At 40.3% G+C, this 18,701-nt stretch overlaps 1 protein-coding gene across 1 annotated transcript; it reads left to right on the top strand.

The window, feature by feature from the left end:
* Positions 1–3,408: 3,408 nt before the first annotated feature.
* On the top strand, positions 3,409–13,817 carry LOC127538709 (keratin, type II cytoskeletal 3-like). The gene is made up of 9 exons (XM_051962460.1): positions 3,409–4,152; positions 6,408–6,628; positions 7,345–7,405; positions 9,401–9,496; positions 10,055–10,219; positions 10,976–11,101; positions 12,016–12,236; positions 12,571–12,605; positions 13,030–13,817. The coding sequence occupies exons 1-9, from the start codon at positions 3,409–3,411 to the stop codon at positions 13,377–13,379; spliced, it is 2,019 nt and encodes a 672-aa protein (XP_051818420.1). The 3' UTR covers positions 13,380–13,817.
* The last annotated feature ends 4,884 nt before the right edge of the window (positions 13,818–18,701 follow it).

The raw sequence follows: 18,701 nt of genomic DNA on the forward strand, positions 1-18,701 counted from the left end.
TGCTCCCTATTCATCTCATCCTATTAGGTCAGGTTCTGATTTGATTCTTCCAGTTCCTTGGTGCCTTTTCAGGTCTAAACTAGTTCTCAGAGCTTACCCTGGAGCTGATGGAAAGATTTCCTCAGAAAGGTCAATGTTCTTTCCTGCTAAGGACCATGGAATTTATATCCAATTTATATCAGCCCTTCCCTGATTTTCCATCACTGTCCCATATTTTTACTCATCCAGAAGAACTCCTTAGGTTAATGCTCTCTTTTGGTTGTCCCATTCTCTCCAATCCCTTTCTATTTCCTCATCTTTTTCCTCTTCCATGTTAAATGAATCCCATTGTTGTCTTGGTTTTTTTATGGCCCAATTGGCACCTGTGCCTTCTTGGGAGGGGGAGATCATGTTCCTTCCTTCTTCGGTTCTCCTTGGTGCCAAGGACAGGACTCTATTCCATGTGGGAGACTTGACATCTGCTCTCATGCCTTTAGTGAGAATGACGTGGTTTTCCCAAGTCATAATGGACATATCTTCATTTCTCCAAGTGATGAGACAGTTGCATAGATTGTAAATTCCATGTGAGGAAGAGTCAAATCTTATTCATCAATATTTTTCCCAGTTGCCAATTGCAGTGATCTGTACAAAGTTGGAGATCAATGAATGTTGGATTGAATTCCTCATCGTTTCCTAGAAATGAACAGAAGGTGCAGGTTATCCCATGAGATCTTCATGTCAATTGACATCTGAAGCAGGCTAACCCACGAGGCCATTCTGATGGTCACCAGTTGCGCAGTTCAGCACCAGTCTTTCTCTCTTCACATTTATGTCTCTGTTCATTTGTAGAAATGACCGGGTAAGGGGGAAATATGAAGCTTTTATTCTCTGCCCCTGGAAGAGATTAGCTGTCAGTCTTGGCAAGAAGCAGGGATTTGGGAAGGTCCCTCATTATAGTTTCAAACTCCGCCCCAAGCTCTTTGAAATTCATTCTTAATGATTAAAATAAAGACTTCCTTCTTGGCCAATTCAGACTGGGTGAGGTGTCTGGCAATCCTCATGGGATGGATGGAAGTGTTGTTCTCTATGGTTCATCTGCCATAAACCAATTGTGCCAAAAGTTTATCAATTTGTTTTTGTATTTCAATGGATTACTGTCATGCTGTGAAGAGTACTTATTGGGACCTAATGAAACCTGAAGATTTAAATGAAAAGATTTAAGTCTTGCTTAAAGTCAGAATGGCCAATGATCACTGTGGTGATCATTTTTAAAAGGCACCAAAAAGCAATCTTTTCTTCTCTCTCTCTCCCTGTTTTTGTTTTTTTTTCCTGTCTGTCTGTCTGTCTCTCACTCACTCTTCTCCTTTCACTCTCCCTCTTCTATCTTCCCTTCCCTTCCCTTCTCTTCTCTTCTCTTCTCTTCTCTTCTCTTCTCTTCTCTTCTCTTCTCTTCTCTTCTCTTCTCTTCTCTTCTCTTCTCTTCTCTTCTCTTCTCTTTTCTCTTCTCTTCTCTCTTCTCTTCTCTTCTTCTGCTTGAATTAGTTTGAATATTTGAAAGTAATGGGATTACATTTCTTTAAAATTCAAATTCTTTAGCAATTGCAAACTCTTAGGTCTTCTCCCCATGTTAGTTTATTTACATTGAGGGATGAATGTTGAATTTGAAGTCAAAGGACTGAAATTTGAGACCCTGGTCAGAGGCTTACTAGCTATGGAACTAGTAAAACTAATTAATTTCTACAAGTCTCAATTTTCTCATATGTAAAATGGAAATAATAATGCCTGAGGTTCCTGTCTCACAGGATTGTTGTAAAAAATTTGTAAACAGTGAGATGTCATCAACCTAGGAATTATTGCTGAGTATGCAAATTGAGAACAGAAGAAAAATAAGAATGGGGCTAGATGAGGTTAAATGGAGAAACATTCCTGAAGGAATGAAATTATCCAGTTGGTTTCAGCAGGTCAGAGTGGTAGTGATGACCCCATAGAGATAAAGGGAAGACTTTCTAAATAGGGAGGCCAAAGCTCCTGGGAGGGGATAAAAAGTAAAGAGGGCTATTGGGGTACATGGGGGCAGAGGAAGGAAAGAGAGAAGACCAGGTATCCCTCAATTTGAGGCACTCAGTGAGATTGTATTTGAAAAGTGCTTAGCACAGTATCTGACACATAGTGGGCACTATATAAATATTTATTCCCTCCTTTATGGAGAAAGTGTCAAAAAATGAAGTGAAAGCCTCATAGTACTTATACCAGGGCACTTTTGAATCTGGACTTTTCAGAGGAACCTGCTGAATGAGATGATAGGTGCAGCAAGTCAGGAGATATAAGTGTTTAGTGGTTAGTGACAATTTTTTAAAAAAGTAGAATAGAATAGATGATGAATCCTAATAGAATCCTAATAGAAGATGAATCCTAGAAAGATTTGTTAGAGATTAGGGACAGTATCTTTGTATGTGTGTGTCCTTAGGACCAAAAAGAAAAGCATCTTTAGACGTGGGATGGGAGTGTAGGTAAGACAAAGGAAAGAAGAGAATGAGACAATTTCTTGGAATCACCAAAGAAAGAACTCAATTAGGAAGAAAATAAGTTCTGAGAAGAACTGGGCTGTCCACAAAAGATTAAGTTTCCTGAGGAGCTGGATTTCCCACTTGGTCTGTTCAGATTCAGATAATATCATGTGGACCTTAGATAGAGTATCTATCATGTCCCATTATTTAATGTTCATTAAATTTCCTTAAAAAATTCAATCCCTTTTGATATAATAGTCACATTTCCACAAAACCTCCTTCTTTATCCCTGCTCCCCCACCTCTTAAATTCTTTGAAAACAGTTAAGATAAATTGCTGAAAATAGTCTTTTTTTTTCCAAATGAGGAAAATGAGTCTCAGAAAGGGAGAAACTGGCAGAGCTTGGAGTATGAATATAGATCTTCTGATGTACTAGTTCTATGGTCCTACACCTACATCTCCTAAAGTGAATGCTGGACTTGTATGTTAGTGATTAGTGAGTTGGGGAGGTAGGGTCACCATGAAGGATTAAGACGACTAGAGAAATGCTGATCCACAAATCCCCAAAACCTGGATGTAAGGCATTTTGGGGATTTGGGGATGTGTCAACCCCTGCTGGAATGTCCCTTTTCTAATACAAGCTTATTTTCATTGAGTAACCCCAGTAACACAGAGCAATTTGGGAATTTTGAGTGATTATCAAGGTGTGTTACTCGTTTTGGACTCCATCTGTTGCTGGCAGGCAAACCCAACCCGTTAATTCCCTCAATTAGGTTGCTAGCTCAGAAGTAGCTAGCCAAGCACCCTGGCCTCATATATAAAGGGCTATCTCTGGTCCTGAGCTTCAGAAGGTATCTGAGCATCCTCCAGTCTTCCTCTCCCTGGAGCTCTTGAGTTCATCTTTCTTTTGGAATATATCACCATGAGCCGCCAAGTCAGTTATAGCCAACAATCTTGCAGGACCTCCAGTGGAGGGCAACGCCAAGGATTCAGTGGCCGATCTGCTGTGGTCTCCAGCAAAAGTCACATCAGCTCTGGCAGATCCACGTCTGCTTCCCGATGTGGAGGAGGTGGTGGCAGTGGAGGCGGCAGTGCTGCATCAGCTTGTGCTGCCATGGGCAGGGGCTTTGGCAGCAGAAGCCTGTACTCCCTGGGGGGGAACAAAAAGATCTCCATCAGTGTAGCTGGGGGTAGCTACCAAGCAGGGGGCTTAGGTGGTGGCCGAAGCTGTGGCTTGGGGGGCAGTGGATTTGGAGCTGGTGGCATGGGAGGGGGAGCTGGTGGATTTAGAGGGGGAGCTGGTGGAATGGGAGGGGGAGCTGGTGGATTTAGAGGGGGAGCTGGTGGCTTTGGAGGGGGAGCTGGTGGCTTTAGAGGGGGAGCTGGTGGCTTTGGAGGGGGAGCTGGTGGCTTTGGAGGAGGAGCTGGTGGCTTTGGAGGAGGAGCTGGTGGCTTCGGTGGCCCTGGTGGCTTCGGTGGCCCTGGTGGCTTTGGTGGCTCCGGTGGTCCTGGTGGTTTCCCTGGTGGCATCCATGAAGTGACTGTGAACCAGAGTCTTCTAAAGCCCCTCAATGTGGAGATTGACCCCCAAATTGGGCAGGTGAAGACCCAAGAGAAGGAGCAGATCAAGACCCTCAATAACAAATTTGCTGCCTTTATCGACAAGGTGAGTCAATCTGAACAATAGGGTAATGAAGAAACCTATTATGAGATTATGGATTATTATGTAAAATGTGCTTGACTTGGACTCAGGATACTGGTTCAGATATTGACTCTGTTACCTGCCACTAATGTAGCTGTTGGGTCAGTCAATTCTGTACTTCAATTCTTCATCTGTAAAATGAAACTGTTGCACTTGAGTACCTCTATGGTCCCTTCCAGATCTAAAGGATCTGGATTCTATTTAGATCCAAAGGATTCAGATCTAAGGATCACCTTTGTTGTGCCTCAGTTACTTCATATGTAAAATGAAGCAACTTGTCTATTAAATTGATAAGGTCCTATTCAATTGTAAAATTCTATCATTCTACGACGGACTGTTTTTAGATAGAAAACTAACAGCTTAGCTACAACTTTCAGGAATTTCTCAGTGATCAATCAACTCAGCAGTGACAAATTTTGTTTTCCTTTTCTCATTAACCTGGACACTCTGCTTAAGCTCTTTGTTTACAGTACTGGCAGCGTAGCAGCTGTCCCTGAGGAGAACTTTAGACATTTTAGGAAGAGAGAGTACAATTCTGTTAAAAAATTCTTTGTCTCAGGCAGAGAAGTGATTCTATTCCTAGCTTATGGGAAAAGACAGAGGTAGAGCTGGGGCCACAATGGTAAATATGGATTGATAGTAATGGCCCTTACTTCTAGAAACCTTTACTGTTTAACAAAGCAATTCACAAACCTTGTAAAAATAATTACTTAACTTTTACAGTTGAGGAAACTGAGACTCAGAGATTAAATGACTTATCCAGGGTCTCTGGGCTAATAAGTATTAAGGCTAGAACTGTAACCCTGGTATTTTTTACTCAGAGAGAAATTTTTTTCCCACTATACACTCCTTCTAAGACAAGTCTTTACAGGACAACATCATTATTTGTTGTAAAGGGTTGATAATAAGCCCAATTCCTTGGACATCTGAGAAAGAAAAAAAAAATTCCAAAGCCAAAGAGAAATGATTTGGGAACTCTGCTAAAAATGTGGTGTTTTTTTTTAAAATTAGTTTTGAGAGTATAATTATGATAATTATTGTAAACTCCTTTGACCATATATTTATTCCTAGGGCTGAGGAAAGAGACTCTAATTAGGAAAAATGTACACAGCAGGGAGAAGTGCCTAGTGTCCCCAGATAGCATTATGCCATTTGAAACCTGCCTCTCTGATGACTAGTCCTATGACTTTCTGCAAGTCACTTTATCTCTTTTACCCTCAGTTTGTCATCTGCAATATGGGTGTAAATAATACTTGCACTGATTACCTTATAAGAGTTTTTTAATGGGGATATAATTAGAACTTCAAAATGTATAGAGATGTGAGTTATTACTAGTATGATGGCAAAATAAAAAGAGGGCTAGAAAAACTTTTAGGGGATACATACAATTTAATAGAGTTAGCTTTAGATATAACTATGAAGTAGAAATTTGTTCTTATTTCCTATTCTTTTTCCCCCTTGCTCCCCATAAACTACCCAAATCAAATCGCAAACCTTACATAAATTTGGCATTTTCTACTTCAAGGTGGAATAAAGAGAATTCTGGATTTGCTACTAATCTAAGATCTATGTCCTTGGACAAATTTCTGGGTGGTCAGTTTCTACCTCTATAAAATAAGGTGATTGACTGGATTCTCAATTGCTTTTTGGCTCTAACATTCAAATATTGCCATCCTACTTCCCTATTCCCTTCTCAGGTTGCTTGACAAATTCATTCATGGACAGCTGGTAGATAGGATGGTAGGTAGAGTATTGGAATCAGGAAAACCTGAGTTTAAATCCAGCCTAAGATACTATCTATGTGACCTTAAGCAAGGCATTTAATCTGTCTCTATCTCAGTTTCCTCAGTTGTAAAACTGGGATTCTAATAGCATACTGACTCCCAGGGTTGTTGTGAAGATCAAATGAGATAATATCTGTAAAGTGCTTAGTACTGTATCTGGCACCTACTGGTGCCATAAATACTTATACTCTCCATACTTCTTCCTTCCCAGAAGATCAACCTAATATTTATATTATAAAAGATAGTTGAAATGAGGTAATTCAGGGCAATTCCAATAGACTTGTGATGCAGAGAGCCATCTGCATCCAAAGAGAGGACTATGGGGACTGAATGTTTTCTGACTTCTTGAACTATAGTAAGCAATCACAGAACTTGGCTAGCAATGTTTTGGAAGATCCAGGTGGGTACTGAGAGTCTCTCCTTTTTGGTCCACAGGTCAGGTTCCTGGAACAACAGAATCAAGTCCTAGAGACCAAGTGGCAGCTGCTTCAGGACCATGGGTCCACTTCAAACTCCAATGACCGGAACCTTGAGCCCTTCTTTGAGAACTACATCAGTAGCCTCCGGGCCCACTTAGATATGCTGGTTAATGAAAAAAACAAGCTGACTGGAGAACTGAGCAGTATGGAAGACTTGGTTGAAGACTTTAAGAAGAAGTGAGTTTCACTTACTTCAGGCATAGATTTAGATCTGGAAGCGACATTAGAATATTTACCCTCATCTCCCATTTCTATAACTCTTGAGAGGTCTCTATGATCAGAATACTGGACATCTATATTGGTTTAATTTTCCCCTGGTTCTTTCTGGCCATGGATATATAAGTGGAGAGAGGACCCATTTCTGATCAGTATAATTCACACTGCAACTGAGACCAGTTCGAAAAGCTTTTCTATCATCATGGTGAGAGGCAGAGAGAATGTACTTATGTAGCCCCTATTCTCAGAGACTAAGCCAAAGATAAGTAAAAGACAGCTGAATTGAGCTGGATTACAGGATAAAAACAGCAGGTATAGGCTGGATAGCAAAATATTAACATCACATAGAGGTAAGCCCAGGGGAAGTGAATTAGGGTGAACTCAATTTGGGAGAGGAAAATGAAAAGAAGTACAGGAGGGGGAAGTGATCCTAATTCTAGGTGATGGAGAGTTCTTCCATGATCAATCCAGGAGGGCTTCTTTGGGGAAGACTAGGAGAATGTCCAATTGTTAATTCATCACCATTTGGATATTTTTCCTTAGGTCCAATCCAAATCCCATTTCTCTGAAGTAGAGACATATTGCTATTGATCAGCCTGGTTTTCCTAATCTTTATGAGGACTCTTTAGAAAGCCTAGAAAGGTTATGAGCTGAAATGTCTTTTTTTTTCTGTACAGGTACGAAGAGGAGATCAACAAACGTACTGCTGCTGAGAATGACTTTGTGGTTCTTAAGAAGGTGAGTTTCCTCACTCTCACTCCTCTGGGACCTTATAGTGATCCTTGGGAATCTCATAGTGATGAGTATGACTGGGAGATTGAAGGAGATGCCAACTCTGAAACTGAAAAGACAGGAAGGAATATTAGCAGATATCAGACTCTTACAATATTATACCTAGAAAGAAATGCAGATTCACCAATTTGGTCCAATGTCTTTTATCTTATCAATGAAGTAATTGAAATCTGAGATGAGAAGACTAGCTTAAAATCACACAGTAACTAGCAGTGTGGACACTAAAACCAAGTTTCCCAGGGTCTTTCCTCTCCATCAGGGGTTCTTAATTTTTGTGTGAGTTAATGGACTCCCAGCACAGGTGAAGTCTTTGGACTCCATCTCAGAATAATTCTTCTAAATGTATGAAATTTGTTTGAAAAGCAGAATACAAGGAAAACAAATTCTATTGAAATACAATTATCCAAATAGTTTTTAAAATTGTGGACTCTTTTAAAAGATCTGCTTTATACTTTATCACTACACCATTTGAATCTGAATATTTTGAATCTGGAGAGTTGGGGAAATCTTTGTGAGGAGGTAAGATTTGCCTTTTAGGCAGGTAAGAGTTTTCCTGAAGAGGTACTACTATAAGGAAGAGTCTAGTATTTAGGGTAAAGATAATTTTTTTGCTCTCCCCATCCCTCAGGAAAAATAGAGTACTAAGCTTCCTCTCTGAGTCATCCCTCTCTGAGTCATCCCTATCTGATAGGCTTGTTGAATTTTCAAATATGATTAGATTTTAAGTCATGCCAGAAAAAAGCAGAAAGAGAAAAAAAAGTTTTGATGTTAATTAATTATATGACTGTGAACATGTTACTTCACCTGAAACTCAATTTACTCATTTGAAAAATAGGTATAAAAATACTTTCACTACCTTTCTTACTGAATTATAATATGGAAAACACTTTGTAAATCATGGGTGCTAAATAAATGGAATCAATTAGTAGTAGTGTTAGTACTTTTAGTCAATATTCTTTCTTTATTCTTGGTCTATCAGTTTAAAGGATTTTAAGTCTGAAGAATTTGGAGAGTTAAATGCTTTTAGTTCATCTTAAATTGGGCCATTCCCTGGACTTATCTTCTCAAATTCAAATTGCTCATTTGGCTTTACAAGGTCACTGTGCCATTCCTTGGAGAGGCAGCATGGTGCAGTCAAAGAGTCTCAGATGTGGAGCCAGGAAGGACTAATTCTGAATATAAAGAACAACTGTGTGATCCTGAGCAACTCAATCTCTGGGCTTCAGTTTCCTCATCTGTAGAATGGGGGTTGTTGTGGACATCACATGAGATATATGGAAAGGGCCTAAAGCTAGATTTGAACTCAGGTCTTCCTGACTCTTCCACTTCCATAAAGTATTATATATGTTTTAGCTGCTACAGTTCTTTTCCCATCTCTTCTCCCCTCGTTGTTATTCCCTCCCTATTGATTTTATCAGAGCTAGGCACACCTATCCCCAATTCTAGCACATGCCTTACCTGTCCCTTTATTGTCTCCTTACTTTTGTCCCCTATTGCCCACAGTCTCTCCTTCTCAGAGCTTTGTCCATTTCTCTTCCTGTCTGCCAATTCTCCTTTTTCAGGAAGCCATCCTTAATGAATTCCTCTCTCTTTGTCCCTCAAACTTCTGATTCTTCAATCCTGATATGAGTAACTCTTTCTAGCTGCCTCTAATATGGTCTTTGGGTCCTGGTTTCTCCATCAACCTCTTGAAGGTCGACACTATATTTTCTCTAAGGATGCAGAATTGTACAGTGGGAAGAACATCAACTCTGAAATTAGGGACCTTTGTGACTTTGGGATCTTTTTTGAACCTCAGTTTTTCTTATCTATAAAATGGGCAAACTGTGCTAATTGGCCTCTAGGAGTCAATGATCTGCAATCATTTTCTTTCTACACCTTTCATCCCCTGTGTGTTGGGTCACTCAGAGCATAATTCAGACCAACTAAATTCTTTGACAGGATGTAGATGCTGCCTACATGAGCAAAGTAGAACTGGATGCCAAAGTGGAGAGCGTGATGGATGAGATTAACTTCCTCAAGGCCCTGTATGATGCAGTAAGTTCTCTTCTAACTTCCTATCCTTGTCACCTACTTCCTGACTTCTTAAACAAGGGCTTAGAAACTTCTTCCAGAGAGATTCCATCTCAATTATGCTGCCCAAGGCTGTTCTCCTGGGCAGGATGATCAGTGATGACAAAACTTGGGGACCTTTTCTAGCTTTTCTTTGGGAGACCTTCAGGACAGTCCTGTTTTATAATTGCAATCCCTATTGTTGGAATTCTTATTGTCTCCTCCACATCCTACATTCAGGGTCATTTTCCAGTCATCTCTGAGTCTTCTTTCTGTTTCCTACTTCTGACTTCTCTCCTCCTCTTCCTTTTTTCCTCCTCCTCCTTATCCTCTTCTTCCTCCTCCTCCTTATCCTCTTCCTCTTCTTCTTCCCCCATCATCCTTTTTTCTTCTTCTACTCCTTCCTTCTCCTCCTGTTCTTCCTCCTCCTCCTCTTCTTTCTTTTCCTTCTCTTTCTCCTTTTTTTCTTCTTTTTCCTCATCTGATGATTTACAGTGCCCATAGACCATGTCTGGGAGTGAATGTATCCATGTGGATTTGCAGGAGCTGTCCCAGATGCAATCAGACACCAGCGACACCTCTGTGGTTCTGTCCATGGACAACAACAGATGCCTGGACCTGGATAGCATCATTGCTGAAGTCCGAGCGCAGTATGAAGACATTGCTCAGAGGAGCAAGGCTGAGGCTGAGGCCCTGTACCAGACAAAAGTAAGTGATAGTTTAGGAAAGCTGTTTGTGTCCTAGGACCCTAGAGCTGGAAAAAGGACTTCAGTAAGAGCAGATCCCTGCTTCTGACAGTACCATATATTATAACCCCATGTATTATTACTGAGAGTAGTCCAGCCTAAGTCCTTATTGTATTCCAAGCATACTTCCTTTAGCATCTGCGCTTGATACAGAATACAAAAATGCCCTCTCTACTATGTAGCCAGGGAAAATGGGGTGAACCCAGACTTTCTCTATTGGCATAAAGAATTCCATGCATATGCTCCCCAGTTTGCCATACCACAACAGTCAGAAATTCCCCATATTTGGTAATTGTACCAATCTGGAACTGAGTCTGGTTCTGGGTTCTGAAACCATCAGACTGAGGTGCTATAGGGGTGACATGGTATAAATGGTTGTGATAAGCAGGAAATATCAACTTTGAATATAAAGGACATTTTTGACCTGGCAACTCACTTAATCTCTGAGCCTCAGTTTTCTCATCTCTAGAATGGGGGTTATTGTAGATGTCACATGAAATATATGGAAAGGGCTTTGAGAACCTTAAAGTATTATATATATTGTTGTTATTTAGTCAATTTGTGCATAGGGTTCAGTCCTGTCTCTGTTGTGGGACTTTGGGCAAGTCACCTTCCTTCTTTGAGCCTTAGTTTCTGCATCTAAAAATGGGGAGGAGGATTTGACCAGAAGACCTCTAAGTACCTTCTAGTGCTCTGAATATGGAATTTTTTCTATTAGTTGGGAGAGCTGGAAAACACAGCTGGCAGGCATGGGGATGACCTGAAAAGCATCAAGAGTGAGATCTCTGAGCTCAACAGGATGATCCAGAGGCTTCGAGCTGAAATTGAGAATGTCAAGAAGCAGGTGAGTATGTGGAGGTGATAGAGGCTAGACTTGGAGCCTTTGGTTCAAGTGTAGCTTCTGATACTCTGTGACTCTAAGTTACTCTATCAGTCTCAGTTTCTTCAACTATAAAATGGGAAGGTCCAAATGAGAAAATGTATGTAAGAGGCTTTGTACATTTTAAGTATCAGCTATTATAACAATAGCTATTATTATTATTATTATTATTATTATTATGGCTTAAGCTTAAGTCATAAAACATGGTTATTGAAAGTCAAAATGCAAATACACAATTATCTGTATGGGAAACTCTTGGTTCAATGCTGGGTACATAGTAAGTATTCACTAAATGCTTGTTGATGGATTTATTGATCAACTTATCCAATTGTGTGTAATTCTGCCTGGGGAGCTTCTCCAGTTTAGTGCCCATACTCAGGTACGACCCTATAGAAGCCTGAAGCAGTCTAATATTAGAAACATTACCAAAATATAAAAGGTCATTCAAACATTTAGATAGCAAAGCCAAGATGTAAGGATGTATGTTGGAGGAACAGCTATAGAAGCTTCAGAATGGTGGGTATAGTGAGATTTTCTCATAAGTTCATGTAAGCTTTTTAGCAGAAATAGTTTTTTCTTAGTAGAAAGACCATTGTACCCCTAGGATCAGCAGATCTAGATTCCAATTCTGCTTCTGATGTTGATTAGTTATATGGAAAATATGAATAAAAAACTTTTATTTACCTGACAGAGTTGTTATGAGAACTGATTTTGGTAAATCATAAAGGAACATGTGAACATGAATTGATCATTCCCCTGTCGTACTTTTCCAGACATGAGAAGCATCCGTCTGAAGAATAGGATACCACTAACTCCATTATTTTACTATTCTCTGCTCTACTTTCTCATTGCCATTCCCACTACTCTCTCCCCTTCAGAACGCCAACCTTCAAGCAGCCATTGCTGATGCTGAACAGCGTGGAGAGATGGCTCTCAAGGATGCTAATGCCAAGATGGTAGAACTCAAGGCTGCCCTGCAGCAGGCCAAGGATGAACTGGCCCGCCTACTTCGTGATTATCAGGAGCTCATGACAGTCAAACTGGCCCTGGACATGGAGATTGCCACGTATAGGAAGCTGTTGGAGGGAGAGGAATGCAGGTGGGTCCATAGAAGTTTGGTTTGGTCTAAGGAAATATAGGCCAGAAGGAGATTTTTAACTCTGACTTTGTGGGAGCTGGGGGTACAGGAGAGCATTCTGCTTTTAAGGATACAGAATCACCAGGGTATAGTCTCAAGGGAGGCTGCAGAATGTCCTACTCTGAGGATGTTTATGAAAAGGGAGATGATTTAGATCTAACTCTGCCTAGAGAAAGATCCTTCTAGATTATGTAGAATTCCTTCTTCCTAAGAAAGAGGGAGGTCATGGGAAGGTAGAGAATTTAAACATCTGCTTGACATCAGTAATGTACAGCTGGAGGTTTTTCCATAACAGGATGTCTGGAGAGTGCCAGAACACCGTGAGCATCGGTAAGCACTGGTTTGTTACTTTGGGAAGATGTGGGAGAGGTAATTAATAACATTTGAAACTAGAGGGATTGTTTGATGTAGATCCATAATTCAGACAAGGAGATCAGAACTTTTTGACCCAGGGCACCTAAATTTTGGAAGAGTGAATATTTAACACATAAACACCTTTAGCAGGTAGAAATCAGCATAATAACTAATTCCTTTTTCACACTTGCATCATTTTCATAACATGAATTATAAAATTGGTTTTAGGGCTACTTACCTTTGGCACCAACATTTCTAGTTATAGCTCTATTGTAGGGTGTGTGTGTGTGTGTGTGTGTGTGTGTGTGTGTGTGTGTGTGTAGATGAATGAGGGAAGTGGTTAATGGAAAGCCATGTCAGGTTCCTGATCTCATATGTATTTGTATTTTTTTTTCTTTAGAAATGGTCCACAGCAGCAGTAGCAGTAGTGGTGGTTCCACGGGAGGAGGAGCCGGTGGACATGGCCGAGGTGGCACCAGTGGTGGCAGTTGTGGCAGTGGGGGCACAGGTGGCAAAGGAATAGGCTCTGGGGGAAGTTATGGCAGAGGAGGAACAGGCAGGAAGGGAATGGGCAGTGGGAGCCATGGTGGCAGTTCTAGTGGGGGCTTCAGCTCTGGGGGAAGCTGTAGTGTTGGAGGTGGGTACTCTAGCCAGTCTGGAGGCTCTGGGGTTGTCAGTGGGGGTGGTAGCAGCTCTATCCAAGTCTCACAGAGCTCTACCCGGAGCCAGAGATCCAACAACAAATTCTAAAGTACACATGAGTAAACTACCAAAAGCCCAACTGTGCTCATTCCTATCCACACTAGCCCAGGCTAACCAAACTCTGCATAACACTACCTAGCTATATCTACAAATATAGCTTCCAGTCCTCTTTTTGCTTTTTCCCTCTTCTCTGGCATCCTTTAGCTGTTGAGACCACAACCATGGAAGTTAGAGGGTTTGCAATTTTGGGAAGTATCTCCATAGCAGCTGGGAATATCCCTAGGATATGAGACTCCTAGGCAATGTCCCAAGCCTGCCCTCTTCTTCAGACGACTTCTTTGGAGAGACTCAGCTTTGTGACTCTAACCCTTGGGGGATCCTTTGGTCTCTACTTTATACAGATGTTTTGATTCCCTGTTAAGTGATACTGGACCAGGGGAAACATGCTCTGTTATTCCTCTTCAATAAACTGCATTGTTTAAGACATTTCCAGTCTGGTTTTCATGATGTCTTGCTGGTTTTCTTCTCCTCCATCTTAGCTTTCCCAGGGAAGATTCTAGCATCATAAGGTCTTTCCAAGGTCATTGTGCCTGATCTGTGCTAGAGCCTTCTGAACTCCTACTGGACTGATTTATTGCAAACACAAACACATTGTAACTTGACCCTAACATCATGATGTCCTGGAACTTGGGACCCAGCTGGCTGCTTCCTCACCATCACAAATGGGTTCAAAGTACTCTACAATTTAACAATGAATAGCTTTTGAACCCAGAATTCTGAATGGCAGTGTTGGATCTGCTTCTTACTACTGTGTGACTCTAAGCAAGTCATTTAATCTCCCTGAGTCTCAGCTTTCTCATCTGTAAAATGGGGGAAGAAGCCGAACTTAATGATCTCTAAAAACACTTTCCAGAAATAATTTCTATGAATAATCTCCATGAATCTATTCTATCATAGCACCTCTTCATTCTCTTGGAAAGGAAAGTGTGTCAGAATTTGCTGGCCATAGTCACTTGTAAAAATAAATGAATTACAGTTCGAGCTGTCGTGAAAACTATTGTGATGTCATTGGTTCTCTTCAAGTATGAAGGATGAATAATAATAACAAATTAGAGAATATCAGACATGGAGTCAAGAGCCATAGATTTGAATCCTGCCTCTGACATTTACTAGTTGTATGACCCTTAAGATATATTCCTTCTTATGCCTTAATGCACAGAGTGCATTGCTTGGCTTCAGGAAAACATGAGTTCAAATCCAGTTTAAAACAATTCCTAGACTTGTGATCTAGGACAAATCACAACACCTCTGTTTACCTTAGTTTCCTAAACTGTAAAATGGGGATAATAAAGCACCTATTTCTTAAGATTGTTATGAGATTGAAATGAGATGTCTGTAAAGTGCTTAGTACACTGCCTGGCATATATTCGGTGCTTAATAAATGCTTTATCCTTTTCTCTTTTCCCTTCTTTGAACCTAGACCACAAATTTGCACAACTTCACTTATAGGTTGTTGTGTAGAAAGTGCTTCAAACACCTTGAAAGGGCATAGAGGTTGGAGTTGTTATTGTTGCTGCCACATGCCACCCACATGGAGCACATTTTTTCCATGTTCAGTGCCCTGCCCTGGGTGATTAGGCATGGGTGTGGGAGATACAGAGAAGAGCAGGAAGACCCAGCCCCTGCCCTCAGGGAGTTCCCAGTATAATGGGAAGATAAGGCCCAGCTTCCAACATACACACAGAACAGCTGGACGGAACTCTGGAAGTTTTTTAGTGGAGGTTGGGAAGAAGAATGGTGAGAAAAACGAGGAAGCATGGAGGTGAAGGAATAGACTTATACAATGATATGGAAGAATCATTTAGAAATTTAGATGCTTCCTGGCATTTTCGTAGGATCATAGGATTTTAATAGTGGAAAGAACTTTCAAAGGTCTGCTGGTTCAGTGCTTTCAATTTTTTTCAGGTGAGTAAGCTTAGGCCCAGGGAGGTAAAAATAAAGGGAAGAATCTTCTGAGCTTTGAGATGGCCTGGGCATTGAGGTTGCTACCTACAGGGAGTTGCTGGAGGTCAAGATACTGATCTCTCACACCTGAAGGGCATCTTAGTCTCAGAGAGTGCCATTGAGGGGGACAAGAGATCACAAAGAGACCCTTTTATTGACTTTGGAATGCTTCTTGCCTGACAAGACTAAGTTTGAAAACATAAAAATGCTTTTTCATTGGGTGGAGTCCTCTAGAGCTGAAGAAAATGAGACAGAGGACCAAAAAAAAAAAAATCAAGGGATGGATATTGGTGAAAATGGAATCATTTCCTATTTGGGTGGTATGGCCTCCTATAGTTCTTAGGATACAGAAAGTATTTGGGAATTTATCTGGTTTCTAAACAAGCCTTCCCCTTTTACTGGAGAAAGGCAACAGTTTCAGAAGACTAAATTCCATCCTCTCCAGTGATCTAGCACTGTAAACTGTGACTGCTGTGAGTCACCTCAATTTCATGGTGACTGATTTGTGGTTCTAATTCTCATTCCATGTAATAAGGAGTTGTTTGAATTTTGTAACTCATAGAGCTATCCTTTCTGTGAGGAATATGAAGGATTTGACACTGTTTCCTAGAAAACAGATACATGTCAGCACATTTTTATTCATGGATACATTAATAATTGAAATCTATCACCCCTTAGTATATTTGTATATTGAGGGACTCCACAAGTCCCCAGCTGAATTAGATTCCAAGTCAAATCCCAAGGGGAAACATGATCATTTTTGATCTCATGTTTTGAAAACACTCTGAAGTCATCCTTTTTGGCACTGGTAAAGTGCCAAAGTGATTACTCATTGCTTTCTTTTTCTAAATCTGTGGAATTCTCCTATTTCTCTAAGTATAACTTCATAAATAAGGATCTATCTGAATCCACATTAGCACCTGGGATCCTTGAGAAGATTCTCCATACTTTCTTCTCAGCCAACCTTGGGCAAACAAACACTCTCATATTCTTATGTCCACCCCTTCAATCAAAGATTTAAAGGAAGAGATAAAGGATTTAAGATAATAAATAACACCCAGTTCCCCACTGATCACCCTCATGGAATCCTTGAAAAGGAAGAAACACTTTTAACACACAGTAAAAAATGAGACAAAAACAAACAAACAAACAAACAAACCAACCTGGGAAGCTACGTTCTAATCTGGATGCAGACCCAGATGACTGCAGATGGTTGTTGAGAATATCCTCTAAAAAATCTTTTATACTCTTAAGTCTTTTCTTCTGTAGTGCAGACTATGAGCTATCCTATGGTCCTACAAATGTAGGAAATGAAATGAAAGTGGGGTGGGACTGATTAATTATTAATTTCTTCATTTAAAAATTCCTTGAATTCATAAAGAGAACCTTTATTTGAAATAGTGCAGTGCATAGCCCTTATTTAGATGTTATCCATTCAATTCAGTCATTTCCTTTTTGTGTAGCTCTGTACAAGTCACTTAAAACAACTGGGTTCCAGTTTCCTCATATGTAAAATGAAGGAGCCAGACTAGATAATCTTTAAAGTCTTTTTAATTCTAACCCTATGAAATTTCCTAAACAAACATTTATTAAATGCCTACTACGTTTAGAACATTGAACTAGGCGCAGAGGGCAATGTGCAGTTTTGAAAATACAAAAAACACGCTCAAAACATCCTGCCTTCATGATGCTTACAGGCTAGTAGGCAAGAACCATGGAACCATTTCTTAGCAATTCTCAAATCTTTATCACCACACTCCTATTACTCTAGCCAGGTTCCTGGCATTCTGGGAACTTGCCCAACCTACCATAGTGTCTTAGTCCCACAAGATCTAGGTGTCTGTCTAGACTCTGCTTATGCACCATTCATTTTCTTCTTAGAGTCCTATTTTGGGCGGTAGAGGTGGGGGAAATAGATGTGGAGGAAGATTCATGGAGAGGAGCTGTGGATCCCACCTGTATTGAGTGCCTTATTTGGCAAAGGAGACAGGATAAACACCCAGGACAGAGACCCAGAGAGAATCAGAACCAGGAATGGTTGGAAAGAATTCTAGACATCTGGGTAGGGGATAATGGGAAGGGTTTTGGGATACAGCATCAAGTTGCTTACTCAAGGAGGATTTCCTGGTTAATAAAAGCAAGTACTTTTTGTTTTTTATGGAACAGTTAGGAGGAGGGAAGAGGCAGGACTGAGGGGGGGCAGACAAAAGCAGAGGGTATCTTCATTTGTTAGCAGCTTATGTGAAAGTTTTACCTGCAGCATGGGATGGAAAGTGGAATTTAGAGAGTGGTGATAAGGTTCAGAGCTAATCCTTAGTTGTGTGGTGTGTACAGTGGACTAGGAGAGAGGAGGAGAGAAGCTTGTGTGAAAGAGAGGAGCTCATGACTGGAGTAAATGATAAATTTGGGAATAGATTCTCTTGACTAACATGGGAACTCTGGGCCAGTTATCACTGGATGAGAAGAAAGTGAAAAAGAGAAAGGAGAAGTGACAAGTTGGTTTCTTGAAACCAATTCTAGGTATTGAAGAAGGAAGAGGAAGCCCCTCTGGATTTCTGAACCAGGGTGAGAAAAGGTTAAACTAAAGTATTTCAACTTAACAGTAGACTTAACTGAGTAAGAAAATGGGAGTGAAAAAGACATGAAATAATAATATTTTCATTGTTTTCAACAGCTATGGCCAGTTAAGTCTAGTTGAGAGAAAAATCAAGCTAAAGGGAATGAGAAGACCTTGCTGGAGGCTTTGATTTGAGCTCAGAATTGGAAGGTTTGGCTCATGCCAAGAATCAAAACAATTAAGGTCAAAGCCCACCACGTAAAGGTTGTTTGACTGCTCCCCAAAATGCGTGTATATGTATACTATATATAATATTTAATTTCCTCATCTTTCTAGTGAACATAATGATAACAATAATAGTAATAGGGTTGTTGTGATGGTTAAATGAGATAACATCTATAAATTGTTTTGAAAATCTTAAAGTGTTATTTATAAATACTGTGAGGATGACAATGCTGCTGCTGATGTACTGTCTAACTGCCTAAACAGTGATTTCCCATCACTTCAAGTGTTTATGCAGAGACTGACTACATGATCACTCAGAACACATATAATAAAAGGATTCTTATTTAGGTAGAGACTAGAGCAGATGATGTACTTTGTAACTCTGAGATTCAATTCAATTTAATAAGAATTTATTATGTGCCTGTTATGGATCAGATCCTGTGTTGGGAATGCAAAGACAAAACAATTCATGATCATGGGGAATTTACATTCTATTTATGATATATCATGTACTCAAATGTAATAGAAGGTGATTTGAGTAAGAAGGTCCTTACTACTGGGGAGGGGAAAAAGATTAGGGAGGG

This window comes from Antechinus flavipes, chromosome 5 (genome assembly GCF_016432865.1).
Source record: "Antechinus flavipes isolate AdamAnt ecotype Samford, QLD, Australia chromosome 5, AdamAnt_v2, whole genome shotgun sequence".
Classification (NCBI taxonomy): Eukaryota; Metazoa; Chordata; class Mammalia; order Dasyuromorphia; family Dasyuridae; genus Antechinus; species Antechinus flavipes.